At 42.7% G+C, this 16325-nt stretch overlaps 1 protein-coding gene across 2 annotated transcripts in view; it reads left to right on the forward strand.

Annotated features, from left to right (window-relative positions):
* Positions 1-13457, forward strand: part of LOC126094462 (uncharacterized) — a 28704-nt gene extending 15247 nt beyond the window's left edge. Inside the window, exons 2-3 of one of the 2 annotated variants that reach the window (XR_007521841.1) lie at positions 12552-12766; positions 12873-13457. Coding sequence is in view for 1 of the 2 variants with exons in the window: in XM_049908845.1 (XP_049764802.1) it covers positions 12552-13428 (877 nt within the window). In the remaining variant the exon portion in view is untranslated. Of the gene's footprint in view, positions 1-12551 lie in introns of both variants that reach the window. The other variant, XM_049908845.1, reaches the window with a different exon arrangement.
* The last annotated feature ends 2868 nt before the right edge of the window (positions 13458-16325 follow it).

Raw genomic sequence — 16325 nt, forward strand, 5'->3', positions numbered from 1 at the left:
CCCTTCCTGTCAACTACATCCGTCTGGTGGCCTCCTTCCTCTCCCACCGCCCCTCCTATGTTACCATCCATAATGCCAATTCCCACACCTTCTACCCCTCTGCAGGTGTGCCGCAGGGCTCTGTCCTCTCCCCTCTCCTCTACCTCCTGTACACGGCAGATACGCACCAAGCCCCCCTCCAGTACACCTCTTGCAATATGCTGATGACACCGCATTCCTCGCCCTTGCTCCTACCCTCCACCGGTCCCAACGCCTTCTCCAGAATCACCTTGACCTTTTTGCTGCATGGTGTAACCAGTGGCTCCTGAAACTCAACCCTTCCAAGACCCAGGCCATCATCATAGGTCGTACCACTCGCTCCTTCCGGCTCCTGGATTTCTCCCTTACTGTCTGCGCCCGTCCTGTCCGCCTCACCCCCACCCTCACCTACCTTGGCCTCACCATTGATCGTCACCTCACCTGGATCCCTCATCTCCGCTCCATCCAATCCAAAGGCCACAACCGCCTCCGACTCCTCAAACTCCTCTCTGGCCGGACATGGGGGTTGCACCCCTCTACCATCCTCCACACCTACACATCCTTAATCCGTCCCATCCTCTGTTATGCCAGTCCTGCCTGGATATCTGCCCCCCCCCCCAAATTCTATAAGTCCCTCCAGATCCTTGAGCATCATGCACTCCGCCTCGTCTTCCGTATACGCCTCCCGTCCCCCACGCGGATCCTCTATGATCTCATTCCTTTCCCCCATCTGCTCCTATTCCTCGAACATATCCGCATCCTCTACACCTCCCGCCGTCTTGAACCCCCTCACCCCCTGGTTGCTCCTCTCCCATCCCCGCCCCCTGCCACGTCTTCACCGTTGTGTCCCCCCTACCCACCATCTCTACACCCTACATCTCCTTTCCCAAGGTGGCTTCCATCAACTCCCCCTCCCAGATGATGCCCTCTCTCCCTCCATTTATCCTTCCTATCAACTCTGATCCTCACCCCCCCTCCTTTCCTCCGTCCTTTCCCTGGGCTCCCTCTTCCTCCACCCTTCCATCCTGTGTTTTCTCCCCACCTATCCTCTCCCTATCTCCTTTCTCCCCCCGAGTCCTTTTCTACTCCCCTCCTCTGCCTTCCCCACTCCCTGGCATGTCTGCTCAGCAGCCCCCACCCCTCTTATGGATCCTCCTCTTCCATTGGCTCCTTTCCCCTCTCCCCCTTCACTTTTCCTCTCCTTCTCCTCCCCCCTTTTTCCCGTCATCTGACCAGTTTCCCCCCACCTGCTCTCGGGTGTGGTATGTCATATTTGTGCCAACTTTTAGTACAGTGTTTAAGTGAGTGTTCAGTGTTGTGCGTCCTTCCACAGTGTTGCGAACAGAAATCATGCTGTTGCTGGGTGTGCTTTTTCTATCTCTTGCGAACAGAACCCAGACTGTCGCCGTGTTTTTTAATTGTCTGTGTATTATTTTTCTGCTTCCTGTGTATTTTATTAGCATCATCCACCCTGTGTTTTATGTTTTAAGCTCCAGAATTTTCTGCCATTTTATCTTTAAGTCACCGATTTTATCGCCAACTGTATTATTTTTTTATTATCTTCATCTTTTTAAAACAAATTCTGTAGGCTGAAGAGCGGCGTAATAAGCTGCTGCCAGCCCGCCCCCTTTAGGGGGAATCGAAACTCAATAAAGGAAAAAAAATTGCGCCTTCGGTGACCGTGGGTACGTTTCACCAGCAATGTCAAGTTCTTTCCCAGGAAAATTTGTCGAAAATAGAGTAAATGAGCTCACATCTAAGAAGTTTGAAGCCACGAAGTGATTCGTCAACGAAAATCTTGCGTTCATATGACTTATTATGGCGTCACAAACTTCCTTCGCATCTTCTACTTTATTTCTGATTTTCTTTTCTTCTGAATTTGTTCTTCACAAGATGACGAAATTTCTTCAATGGTAGTATTTCTTAGTCCTGCAATTAAATCTTTAAACTCCAATAAATATTGTCTAGCGGTCATAGCTTCAAGTTGCCAATGTTGTAGCTTCCTAGAGAGTATGTTTACATGTGGCATGATCCTACGAAAAAATTGTAGCCAATATAAGAACTCGGGATCTTTCAAATTGGAGAGGAGGCCGTAACTTTTTTGTCTGGTTTTGTCATCTGCGCGATCAGAGAAGGTAATTTCTTCTAAACACTCCGTCCGACTTTCCTCGCCCTCTTTAACTGTGTTGGCTGTCCGAATGTTAAACACCCACCTTGTAGCTGCTAGCCGTGGTAGTCTAGTCTGCACGACACTGCCTAGCACGCGTGTTCTGTGTGACGACCGGAGAAAAGCTGGCATGACGGAGAGATTAGAAAAATTATTCTAACAGATTTGTTTATAGATGCAGCTTTTTGCAGGACCAGATTAAATTGATGAGAGCATAGCAGTGAACGTATAAGCCGTAGGAATTACGTGCGTAATACTTGCCTGAACACCGTTAATGCCTCCACTCACAACAGCAGCTTCATCATAGTATTGTGCGATCACCTTTTCCTTCTTTCCATCTGCATGCTTTTTCGAGTCATAATTTATCGCCCTAAATAATGTCACGGCATCGTGTGCGTCAGGGTTAATGAAACCCCAAAACGTCTCCACAATCGAGTCATGATGTTCGTACCTTTACACAATCACCAATTGTTGTATGGTAGACGCATCTGTTGTTTCGTCCGCCATTATAGCCAAATAATGCTCACATAAAAGTTATTGCGTTATTATTTCTCTGAATACGCTTAGCATACAATTCAGAAGCTCATTTTGAACTGTTTTGCATGTACCTTCAAACCCAGTTGCAGTTTCTAAGTGTTCTTCATTGAACCGTCAATAGCACTTACTAAATTTATAAGCCCACGAAACCACTCCTGGGTTTTCTGAATCTTCCCTTTCATCGTGACCACGTAAAGCTAACTCTAACGCCCCGCAAAGTTTTATGCAATATGTTATCCTGGAGAGGATATATCTATTCCTGTCCACTTGCACGTTATGTTTCCTGACAGACGCTGCATACGCCGTCAAGCTGAGTACTGATGTTCACTTTTCCAAGCACTGAGAGTTCAATGTTCGCGTTGTTGTGTAAGTGGGAATTTTCGTGCGTGTTTTATTTTTTCAGACAACTGTACAGGATCCCTTCATGTGTGTTTAATTTCTGGGCTGAAAATCAGACATGGGAAATAATACAACGCCTGTCTTAACGCTGTACTCACACGAACACTTACGCTTATTGTACACTTCTTTGTCAAATGTTCGCTTGTAGTCACGCTTATTTGATTCTATAACATTCTCAGCCAAGAAATCTGGTCTGGCGCGGGGGAGGAGGGGGGAGGGAGGGAATTTAGTTTTCTGTTAGCTCTTAAAATCAATGCAACAGAGTTCATCGTCACACTGCACACGAAAGTCGACTCACTGTTTCCTGTCCGTATTGTCACCAACACAGTAACCCAACCAACTACAACACAAACTGCTATTTATGGAAATGATTCAATTCAGGTAGTAACGCCATGATGTATACTAACATAGTCACCTGACTGCAGGCAAATGAAAGCAACTAAACAGGTGCAATCTCCTGTTAGGAATACAAAAGGATTACTGTATGATAAAATCCAAAACTTAATATACTGTAACTCTGTCAGAAGCCCACAAAATAGATGTTTCTGTAGTATAACTATACCGTATACTGATGTCCAATTTAAATTTACTGTATATCGAATGAATCAGCATATCTAATGGGTGTGCTACTATAACAATACGGGTCAAGATAGATGTAACGGAACTTGAATAGCGTATTTGCCTCTATTGGTTACGGTAGAGAGATCAACTTTCGGTCCTGTCTGTATATTTATATATAATATTGCCTGAATAAAGGCTGGGCGAGTGTAAAGCTATCGTTAAAAACGCATGCCACGCGATTTGTTACGATTTGGTCGCTCATAATAATAACATGCTTTTGAATACAATTAAAATATAACGGCGATACCTGTTTAGTGTTATTGGAAATATGTGGTAAATTAATGAGTAAGGTAGCCGATCCTATAAGAAAAGGTAAAATTGGGTACACCTACAGGGCGGTCAATTCCGGGATAAATCTATACGCATCTCACGAGGGACGCGGTAGTGAGACCGTTTTTTTTTTTGTTTTTTTTTTTTAATTATATTGCGGAGAGCGGGCTTCAATTTATGAAAAGGAGAAAAACTGTATCATTATCATTGACTGTTGGTGTCAAGCAACCAAAACTGTCCATCAAAGTGTGGGGCGGCGGGTGGAATAATAGAATAAATGTTTTGTATGTATTTATGCTGTTTGCCGTTCTCGACACTGGCTCCCCAACTACAATATTGGCAACCAGAAAGTGATTTGCAAAACGTGAAGTCTGTAATTAGAATTCCTAGTGCCCACTTCATCTGAGAAATACATTTATAGCTACAGCTTATAGCTCTGAGGAATTAGGAGATTGTCTGGGATTCATAATCAAAAACGATTCTCTCTAAAATGTTCACTATATTCTGAAAGTCACAAACCAAAAAGAATCCACACAATCCAACTACCAGAGCAGTTCAGAGTCTAATGCGCTGATGCCACTATAACTGTTCAAATTAAATGTTTAAGTGAATGCTCGCCATAATTTGATGATAATGCTCATCAAACGCCACGCTAAATAATGGTAGAATGTCTGTCCTGCGGCGGCACGTGAAAATACGACATACGCAAACTGAAGATAGATCATTAAAGTCATCCCAGAATTAACAAATCACTCGAAAACGATTTCATGGTTACGCGTATCCCGAGTAACTTATTACGGCATCCGAGGCTGTTTATAGCAATGATTCCGACGCTACGCGACGCGACTCCCGGCACAGGCGCTGTGCTATTCAGCGTCTGGAGAGAACTGGGGCCTTCTTTTTTCTCGCGCAGCGTTCTTGCATATAAAGCCGCGGTGCGGACGACTAAGGGAACGCCTGATCAAATCTGCTCTCCCGACTAGCCGCTGGGCCAGTAATGCACCACTTTAAGTTATCGAATAAATCATTGCTTCCTTTGCTGATGGCCGATGAAGCTTTCAATTTAATTGTGCAATCAGCACACAAGTAAGTAATCATAATAAAAGTCTGACGTGGCTAAGTCAAATATTTTGGGCGAGAGAATTAATTTAATTTCACTACACGCAGTAGACGAGCTCTGAACTTTCTCTTTGGAGATACGCTATAGCTATAGTTTTATAGTTATTCTGTTGAAACTTCTCACATTTTTATGATTATAGCGGATCTCCCTTCTACTTAAATTTAAACATCCTGGCTTTATTTATTCGCCTACTTAATCTATCTTGCTTCCTTAATTTCTAAGACAAAAACCAGAAAATCATTAATTTCAACTAAAATTTTAATTTGTGAGATCCAGAATACTGTTTCTACTAAATTATTATGCAAAAGGAATCTAAATATAAATTTTTAAGTTTCTAGCTCTTTTCTGTTGCGCCAATGATTTTTACAGAAAAACATCCAAATTTCGAAAATGGTTAAAGTTATTGAACTGATATTCAACACATATTGATTTAGTATTACTCCTGACATGCTAGAAACGTTTCAGGTTATTTACTTGATTTTTAAAGTATTGCGCAATAATTATGACGTCAGAGCTAGTTACAGCGGACTAGGCTGGCACACAATGGAAAGACTGATGTGAATTTTATAATGCGAAATAAAACTGTGAACAAAGTTATGTTAAATAAAACAGAAGAAACAAGACAGTTTGGTCGTATCTGTTATTATTCCATAAACTGTAACATTTCTTCTCGTTGTACGAAGCCTTTATAGACGATCGTTATGACAATTTGCTTCGAAGGGATCTCGTTACGAGTTAAGTTTTGGGGACCTGATCAAGAGGGGGTAGTTCGTACATTCTAACTACTGCAGCTATCTTGGAATCAGATGCTACCGTGACCGTTGTGTGTTGTCAATGGCTTAAGGTTATCATATCATATCTCATGCTCTAAGATCGACGCGCCTTTCCTCTTGGTATAACGGTGCCTCACGGCAACAACGACAACGCCGACGACGAAGGAAGATACGGTAGACCACCACCCAATGGGATTTACGCGAACTGCCAAGCGAATGGAGTGTGCTACAATCTGGTGGCATTGGCATAGACTTCTGGTTGAGTCGTAACGCCTAGCTGTACACGTCACAACCTGTGCACATTGATTCTCTGATCCACATGTATTTGACCCATAAGGCAATTAAGTCAGGCCAATCGCGCTTGTGCAGAAGCGCCTCAAAACGTGCGCAACTGACCGTGAGCTCGCGCTCCTGATCCCAAGTTTAACCGAGTGTAGAGGGTAAATTTAAAGTGCCATATATTTCAGATTACTGCATCTATATTACATTTAACAACATTCAAAGAAAAATAACCGGGAAATCCGCAAGGTGTCAAAAGTTTGGGTGTCCTTTCGTGTTGTGCTGATGGTACTAAACTTAACCAATGATCATTTTCAAGCAAACAATGCCGAAACCTTCTGAAATGACACCAGGTGTTGTTCTTCACGTACATGAAAAGGGTTGTATGGACGAGGCTGGTATGAAATTATGGATTAACAGAGTGTGGGAGAGAAGGTAAGGTGCTTTATTGAAGAAGAGTTCTCTTCTTGTGCTAGATCAGTTTGGTAGTCATCTGAAGAATTCTCTGAAAGAGAAACTGAGACAGGAACAAGCTTGTGTTACTTCACAATTGCAACCTCTTGATGTCTCGATAAATAAACCATTTGAAGTGTACTTGAGAGAGAGAAATGGAACAAATGGATGATGGATGAAACCAACATGAATTCAGGCCGAAGGGAGCTTTAAAACGACCTATAATGAAAGAAGTGTGTCAGTGGGAAGAACAGTCATGGTCTAGAGTGAGAGAGCACATTATTGTTAAATCTTTCAAGAAGTGTGACATTATACTCTGTTCCTAGTAAGCATAAACCTGATGTAAGCAAACAAACGCAATGATTGGTCAGAAGCCGTAACACATGTACAATGGTGTTGTTACGTTGTTGGAAGTAGGTCCTACTTATAAATTTGGTATGTTATGTGAATTTTGGTATGTTCTGTTAAATGAAACTAAGATAGTCTAATATATTGACAGGCATCAACGTTTTTCTTAATCAGGCTTTAGCTGTGTAGGTTTTATTTCAAAAATCGTGTACAGTCAGTCTCTGTACTATTGTGCTGTGATTGTCGCGCTGTTATACGCAGTATGAAAATGGCTGAGACTGCTTCTTGTTCCGTAGTGGAAAACGGTCAAAAGGTGCCGAGAAATGGGTCTTTCTTAATGTTTTTCATAAATTTACAGAAAAAAACGGCTTTGAAGTTTTCCGATGGACTAGTTGATACAGTTGAAAATCATGTACACATGGATGTATAGCTGAATTGGTAGTGTAGCAGACTATTGGAAATTTGTGGTAATTTTTATGGGACCAAACTACTGAAGTCATCAGTCCCTAGGCTTACACACTACTTGACCTAACTTACTCCCCGAAGGAGGACTCGAACCTCCGACGGGGAGAGCCGAGCAGATTATTAACCAAGTGGAATTCATGGATTACTGGTTCAAGTCTCACCTTAGTCAGCTTTTTTGCTCAATTTGAAGTATCTACATCTCGTTATCATCATTTCTTACGAATAATGCGCGTCTTGTTGTTTCTAGTAACGTATTTCACGCGAAATTCCTGTTTTCATTTCAAATATAAATTCTTAACTAACAATATTTTTTGAAAGATTGCTGATAAATGTTGCTTAAATTAAGAAAACGTAACAATTTAATTTTAAGGGCAAAAATGAAAAACTAAATACTCTTTATTTGGACTATGTCCGCTGTTTTATACCACAGATGTAGTCTCACACGAACCAGAGTGGTAAGTGCCGTAGAAACATGAGAAACAATGATTTTCACAGTATCCAGCTCACCATACAACTGCTGCATTTTTACGTTTGCCGCTGTACGATTGCAATATGAACCCAACAGAACTGATCTGGGGTCAACTTAAGGGACTTGGCCCGAGAAATAACGACTGTTAAGCTGCCAGACGTACTGGAACTAACGCACGCAGCTGTTTCATATGTCGCTGGCGGGATATAGAACGGAACGTCACGAACAGCGTTGCCGGCTTGACGGATTTCCCGTCAAATTTGACGGTTGACGGATTTTTTGACGGATATTATTATAACTGAGCCTTTTTTGACGGATTTTTCTGGTTTCATTTAATTTAAAAAAATGCTTTTATTAAATTAATACGAATGCAAATCTTTGTGCACGTGCAAGACACTGCCATGGATGTATTTCACTAAAACTCTTCAGGTTTCACTCAGTATGTTACAAAAACGGGCTGTATTTCTGATTTGCTCATTCAAATTAAATTCTTGTAGGATATAACCGAAAACTGAACTGAAATTACCTCCTTAGATTTCCTTCCTATTGAGCAATGTACATGACTATTTTTTAGCTAACAGTATCAAACATCTCTAATGACTGGCAAACTCAGCAAAGCAAACATAATGCGGTGGCAAATGGCTCTAAGTTCTGTTGTAAGCAAAGATACAACAGTAAGTGAGCGTTCCATACTCGCGAACCTCCATACGGAACAGAAGCAGGAATCCTGAAACGCCATCATGGGAAGGGTCCGAGAGAAGGTGGTTTGCCATTGCCCATGTCCGACGAAGTGTCGAGCGCGTTTTTGTTCGTAGGAGATATTGATGTTGCGTGGTGTCGTGTTTGTGTTTTTATGGATGAGGAGGGAGAGGTTGAAACTCGGTACTGGCACATAGCGTAATTCTCCCGAAAAGCATAATGGGGTCGCCGAGGTTAACATCCCCATCCGACGGATGAATCACCAGCAACTGTGTCATATGCCCTGTCTTCATGAGAAATTGTGAAGAGGTTTTGAATTTAATGCAGGACATCGGCGCAAAAACTGGCGATCAGGAAGTTTAAACTGCCATCTCTCCTCCCCTGGCGGGCCAAATACTCGCAGCGAAAGTACCATCCACCACCGGGATTCGAACTGTCTTTAAATATCCGATACGTGCCCCTGGCATCTGCAGCACAGTAACAAAAATGTGCTTTGCTGTATGTGTTAATGCCGCGAATGCTGGATAGTGAACGCAACACGTTAGTGTACGGTACTTCCTGCGAATTGTAACTTGGCATCTGGGTTTGCGGGCAGAGGGGAGGCAACAGAAACCTGTGTTCTGAGCTTCCATGAGCTCCTGATAACAGGTTTTCTTTTCAGAAACGGAGTAGGAGATAGCCACCGTGATGAGCCAGCAAGCGCATCGTCACTCATTTTCGTAAAAATCACAACGAATGTAGCGCAACAGAAAACAGACAGCTGAGCTCAGCAACAGAGGAGACGACAGTGCAGATAACACTGGGTAACGGGACGCTGCGCTTTTGGCAACGAGCATCTGCAAATCACCAGGGGCACGTATTCTCCCGGCTGCTGCCGACTGCCAGCGATCGTAACTGGGGGCTGCGTACAGTGTTGTAGTGAGCTATTGTGTGTTTAACAACTAGTGTCTAGTGCACTTTTCGTTTGTATTTGCGACGGACTGAACATGTCTGAAAAGAATGTCAAGCGATATGTACGACATTTTAGAAAACAGTGGTTAAGTGATGAACAAAGGATTTGGTTCTTAGAGGCGCCAGGGGAACCTAGTAGTGCACGGTGTAAATATTGCCAATGCGACTTGAATGTGCGTTTGTCAGATTTACTTCTGCATGGAAAAAGTAAGAAACTTTTAAAAGCAGCCGAACTTTTTTCATCTTCATGACAGTCAACATTGCTACTTCAATCTATCAAAAATACGTACGAACATGCAGCTGCTCTTACATTGTTTGTAGTTAATCACTGTGCCATTAGGTGGGTTGATCATCTTTCAAAGTGCTGACTATGCATCTCTTTTACGGCTACACCGTACGAAGAGCAGTGTTTTGATCACCAACATTCTCTTCCAGCACTTTAAATCAGAACTTCAGAACAATGTAGGTAATAGACATATATTTCTTATAGACGGTGGTCGGAAATTCCCGTTACAAACTTCTACATAACATTTTCAATAGGAACCCATGTCCACAAACGTATCGTTTCCGTTCTACGACAGTTTCAATGCAGATGACTGTCTCATCGGCACTCACGTGAGGAATGTACTTAAGTGTGACCCAGTACAATTGTTGCAATCAATTTGAAAAGAATACTGACTCGTTCCGTTATTACTTACGCATTTGCATTACAACTTACACCTTATGGTTTACATTAGTCGACAACAACAAGAAACCAGCATCTATGGCACCATCCGCAACGTACCGATGCATTACAACAGCGGCTCGATGTGGCGACCACCAACGTTGTTACACACATTGTACCTCCGAAGCATGTTCTGGTACACTCTCTCCATCCCACCTGGTGGCCCTTCAATGTCTTGTGCAGCCGACAGAACCCGTGCCAGCAGATCTTCCCCTGTCTCTACAGGTATCTCATAAATTAGGCTCTTCATACGACCCCACAGGAAGTAGTCCATAGGAGTTAAATCCGGCGATCGTGGCCGCCACGCGGTTGGACCACCACGGCCTATACGTCTTTCACCATACCGTCTGTTGAGATGTCTCCGGACAGCCAGTGAAAAGTGAGGTGGTGCTCCATCATGCTCAAACCACATTTCCTGACGGACATTCAATGGCACAGCTTCCAAGAACGGGTCCATTACGTGTCGTAGGAAGGCTAAGTATGCGGGACCCGTGAGCTTGGATGGAAGGAGGTATGGTCCACTCACATGACCGTCCAGAATATCTGCCCACACGTTAATTCCAAACCTATCTTGAAATCCCTGAACATGCATGGCGTGAGGGTTTTCGTCCGCCCAGACATGGCTATTTCGAGCATTCAGAAGACAATCCCTTGTGAACCTACATTCAGCTGTGAACAGAACTCGACGTGGAAACAGGGGCGTGTCGATGCAACGGTGCAGGAACCATATGCAGAAGGCGACGCGTTGTGGAAAGTCTGCTGGATCCACAGCGTGTACCCGTTGTAAGTGGTACGGATGTAATTGTGACGGCACTGTGAGTAAGTGTACGTTTACACTGCCTGTGACGCGATGCGACGCGACGCGCTGCGATGCGAGCCATAATGGCCAAAGCGATGCAATGCGATGGAGCGTTCACATTGCACACGATACAGCGCGCTCGCGATCTGGCCGGCAATTGAGCAGTCTCGGCACGATGTCGTGTTTCCTCGACCCAGTAAATTCTTTTTTATTAGAAAACAGTGCTCTGAGAATTCAACGCAGTCGTGAATGGGTGCATGAAATCAACAAGCAGAGGAGGTCTTTAGGAGAATTTCATCATTTGTACAGTGACTTGAGAAAAGATGAGGATAAATTTTGGAATTATTTCGGAATGAGTACAGAGACATTTGATTATATAGTGTCGTCTGTTTCAAATAGATTACAGAAGAAAAACACAAATTTCAGAATGGCTATTACCCCTGAAGAGAAAATTATGATCACCATCAGGTAAGTACACAATATTAAGTTTACAGTAATCATTTTATAATAAAAAAATTACAAATAGTGGTAGATTCTAACTTTCTTTTAATAAATTTTGACGTAGTTGACAATGAGAAGTTAAATACATCACAGCTCACTCACTTAAGTATCAAAGTTTTCAGAATCTTGGTGGCTTAAAATAACAATGTCATCAGGTTGAATTTCAGAAATGACTATTTCATTTTGCGGATTTCCAGCAATTACGAATTCAAATGGATTTTCAGGTGCATAAGGTGACATCAACGAATGTGCAGTGGATGTGGTTGATTGTTCCAATTCTTCCAAACGAACTTGCTGAATTTTTATCCTGGCTCTCAACTGAGCTGCTGGTGATAGTTTGCGCATTGCTGGCAGCAAACTCACTACAAAATCATAGCTGTCATCTTGCGTTTCTGATTTCGACATTTGTTGCTCAATTAGCTTCAACTTTTGCTTCTCTATATTTAGCAACTCAGAGTGTGTCGATTTCTTGGATCTTTTGTTTTGGTTTGTGTGTAGGGTGGGTGAGGGAGCAAGCATCGAAACGCTACCCTCTGAACTTACAGACAGTCTTGAAGAGCTGGCTTGGTTGGTTTCATCTCTCTCTGTAAGAGCTGGTGAAACTGTTACGTCGTCGGGTGCGTCGTCGTCTTGCGATGCTGTTCTTTTACTGTAATGAACATTAGTCTTCGTCTTCCGTGGCGTCATTATGTCAGTCAGGAAGGTCATTAGCTCGTACCACGGCCAATTGAATTGGAAAGGCGGTATGCCACCTTCGTTTCCTGAACGTTCAGCACGAGTTTTTTTTTTTTTTTAGTTCAGAGCGGAAAGTGTCACGTAGGTTCTTCCATTTATTCTTCAGTACCTCGCCTGAAAATATAGACGTGAAATATGCGTAAATAATTAAGTACACTGTATACTTAATACATTTTTTGTCCTTATCACATCCTTCAATTACGCTCATTTCATTCTTTTTCAGATATTTGTCGGTTGGGATGTCTTTCCGTGCACTGTCACAGTCGTTTCGGATGGGTCTAACTACAGTCGCACAATGTGTGCATGAAACATGCGCCACAATGTGTGAAATTCTGAGCCTTGTACACCTGCCTTCTCCTACTATACCACTGCTTCAAACCGCTGCAAAACACATGTATGCCAACTGGAATTTTCCGAATTGTGTGGGCGCCATTGATGGTAAGCATGTTCGGGTTAAATGTCCACCTCATTCTGGGACAATGTATTACAATTACAAAAAATATTTTTCGCTTGCTTTACTAGCTGTAGCCGATGCTAATTGCAGATTAATAGCAGTTGACATTGGAGGCTATGGCAAGCAATCAGATAGTGGCACATTTAGAGCAAGTAACTTGTACAATAATATTTTGAACGAAACTGAAAACTGGCCTCCACCGATAGAACTACCAGGTACTTCAGTAAAAGCCCCATTAGTGTTGGTTGGAGATGAAGCCTTTCCACTACTGGAAAACTTAATGCGCCCTTTCCCTGGACTGTCACTGACTGAGGAAGAGAGGTTATTTAACAGGAGGCTATCGAGGGCTAGAACGGTGGTGGAACGCACTTTCGGAATTGTGGCCAGCAAGTGGCGTCTTCTCCGAAAGGAAATTGAAACTTCTGTAGAACATGCAGACATTATTATTCAGTGCATCTGCGTCTTGCACAATACAATAATCGATAAAGATGGGCCTGACATTTCCCTTCAATTGTCTATTGACCAGGACATAACAGAACACAGTGCTTTAGCAGCATGCTTCCAAAATGACAGAGCAAACAGTAGTGCTTCAAGAAGAGCGAGGAGTGTCAGAGAGGCCTCCAAAAACTATTTCAACAGTCATTAATGCAGAAATATTTCATGTCAAAATTATCAAATACTGTAACTATTGTGAACGTCATTTCATTATCAAAATACTGTAATAGTATCTACACACAATTAAAATTAGAAAATAAACGAAGTTGTTTGTGTTACTTATTTCTTGGAGTCTTGTAGCTATTTATTTTACTTTTTTGTACTTACTGTCTGTTCCACAATCTTCCGCTATTTCGTTCCATGCTTGACGAACAAAATCCCTATTGTGGTAATATTTATTTTTCTTGTCCCACAACACGCACATTGTTAATTAGTCTTTCGACGTCCATCGCAAGCAAGCAACTACTCCAGACGCAAGCGCAAACAAGCAATCGCTCCAAACACTCGCGCGAAACGCAAACTCGGTTGCGACTACAGCGGAGTCATCGCATCGCACCGCATCACATCGCTCGACCCAGCCTGCAGTCTAAACGGGCACCGCTCTGTTGCCACTGTTAAACGAAGCCTGCCCATTGTCACGCGATTTCAGCGCTTCATCGCTCCGCTCGGCTCGGCATCGCGCCGCGGGCAGTGCAAATTTAGCCTAACAGCCATTGCACGCGCAGTTGTTCGCGAACTCGTTGACGGGCTATCTTCAATGCGACGCAGTACACTTCTTCAAATTCGGGAGTGCGGCGTCGCCTTGGAGCACCACAGTCCTGCTTCCTCACGGTGGAGGTACCCGTTTCTCGTAGCCGTTGTGTAACTTCGGAAAACAGTTTGTGCGATGGAGTGTAACGGTGTGTAAAACGTTCGTGATACAGCCGACTAGCAGCTCTTCCGTTACGTCCAGCTTCGCCATACTCAAGGAGCATGTCTGTGTATTCCGCAAAAGTGTACTGCACCATGTTTCCTCTATCGGTGATGCACAGGTATTGACGCGGTCTCACAGCAAAGCAGACAGTAAGTGACATCTGGGGATCGTTTGACGTAGTACACGTCATCGTGTCTACCCTGTTGCATACCAGGACAGGGAACTCTAAGATGTTTCTGTTGCCCTAAGCAGACGTTGACGAGGCACACATATGAATTGAAACTGTCGTAGAACGGAAACAATACGATTCCGGACATGGGTTCCTATTCAAAATGTTCTGTACTCGCTACCCTCTACAAGTCCTAGACGTTTGTAACGGGAATTTATGAATCTACAGACATTTCTGTCACCCAGTTGTTGGCTGTCTGCACTGTATATTTTTCAAAACAACAAAACAGAGATATTTCCACCTTTTTAGTAATTGTTGAACTAGAACAGGGGAATGCTGAGTGTATTATTACTGCAGTAAAGTCATTATTTTCAGATTATGGTCGAGACATTGAACAAATGAGAGGAAATGGTCCGGATAATGCCTCAGTATTGGTGGGTATTAACAATAGGGTTTACCAGAAACTGATATGTGAAGTCCCTATTCTTGTAGTGATCTCCTGTGTTTGCCATTCTGTTCAGTCAGCAATGAATCTTGAGTTTTTAATTTGTGTAACTTATTCTTGGTATTCTAAATCTTCTTCTCGACTAACCGTGTATAGCAAGTTGTTTAAAGCAATAAATGATGCAGCCGAACCCCTTAAAATTATACACTAATCAGACACGAGGTGGCAATCGATCGAAGTTGTTGTTAGTCGCATTTTAAGTCAGTGGCTTGAACTACAGACACATCTTGAAATATCCACACATCGGAATAAGGGCTACACAGCTGAACTGTTACATATTATGTACTCTGAGGGCATCAATAAGTTTTATCTTCTGTTTCTTAGACCAACTCTAGAAGAATGTCAAAAGGTCAATAAATCATTCCAGTCAAGTACAGCAGGACCGTTCAAAGCTACTGCGAGACTTAATTCTTCTTATTGTAGGTGTTCCGAGGCGGATTGTTGTCCCATGTTATAAGCGGGATTTGCTAACGGTAGACGTTGGAAAATACAAATCGCTTAATATTTATCTTAGCAATGAAGTAGAGGTTTCATTCGTAAATATGACGAAAGAACAACAAATTAACGCAGAAAACTAAAAAGTTTTTCGCAGTAGATGCGAAAGTTTTCTGCTTTCTTAGCAGAAGAGCTCCGGAGGTGACTGCCAAATAATGTCAAGGGTTTGCAAAAAGTGTGCCTAATTGCTCCAGAACAGTGTTTGAGGGTGCCAAAAGAAAGTATAATCCCACTAGCTCAGGAATTTCAATTACCTGACACAGAAATAACAAAAATTGACTTTCAGTGGTCAAAAATAACTACTGTTCAATGGAAAAATGTCGACAATACAGTAGAACTTCGGCAAGAGATCGCATCATATAAAGACGATAGTTTCCGAAATCCATTTCAGGAACTCTCAGGTTTTGCAAAACTGTTTTTGCAAAATGCTGGGGTCGAAAGAGCATTTCGGATGCTCAACAATGTGAAAACCTCCCTCAGGAATAGATTTAAAACCAATATAGTAAACGCAATTCTCGCTGTGCGGGCTGGTCTTAGGAGTGTGAACAAGTGCTGTCATAATTACGTCTCACCAGAATACCGAGGAGACCTACAACCCAGCACGTCAACAGAAGAAGAGGCAGAGGACGATATGGATGAACTGTTATTATTCTAATCAGCAAAGGTGAGTAAATATCTTTAAATTTGTGCATCTTCACGTTTTCGTGGCGCAATGACTGCTCCATTAAATTTTGGGCGTGCTGCGCATAATTTCGGCTTCTTCTTCTAATATTTCAGCTGTACAGTGCCCAGCCATCTTTCTGTCGGTTCATTCTGAAGACGACTGGACATTATATAGCCGAAATACTAGAGGTAGAAGCTGAATGTGTGCAACTGCATGTCCGAAATTTAATCGAGCGTGTTTAAATTTGCTTGTTACTATTCCATTAAAATGTGATGTAGTTATATAATAATTTATATTTTGGC

The sequence above is a fragment of the Schistocerca cancellata genome, chromosome 8 (genome assembly GCF_023864275.1).
Source record: "Schistocerca cancellata isolate TAMUIC-IGC-003103 chromosome 8, iqSchCanc2.1, whole genome shotgun sequence".
Taxonomy (NCBI): domain Eukaryota; kingdom Metazoa; phylum Arthropoda; class Insecta; order Orthoptera; family Acrididae; genus Schistocerca; species Schistocerca cancellata.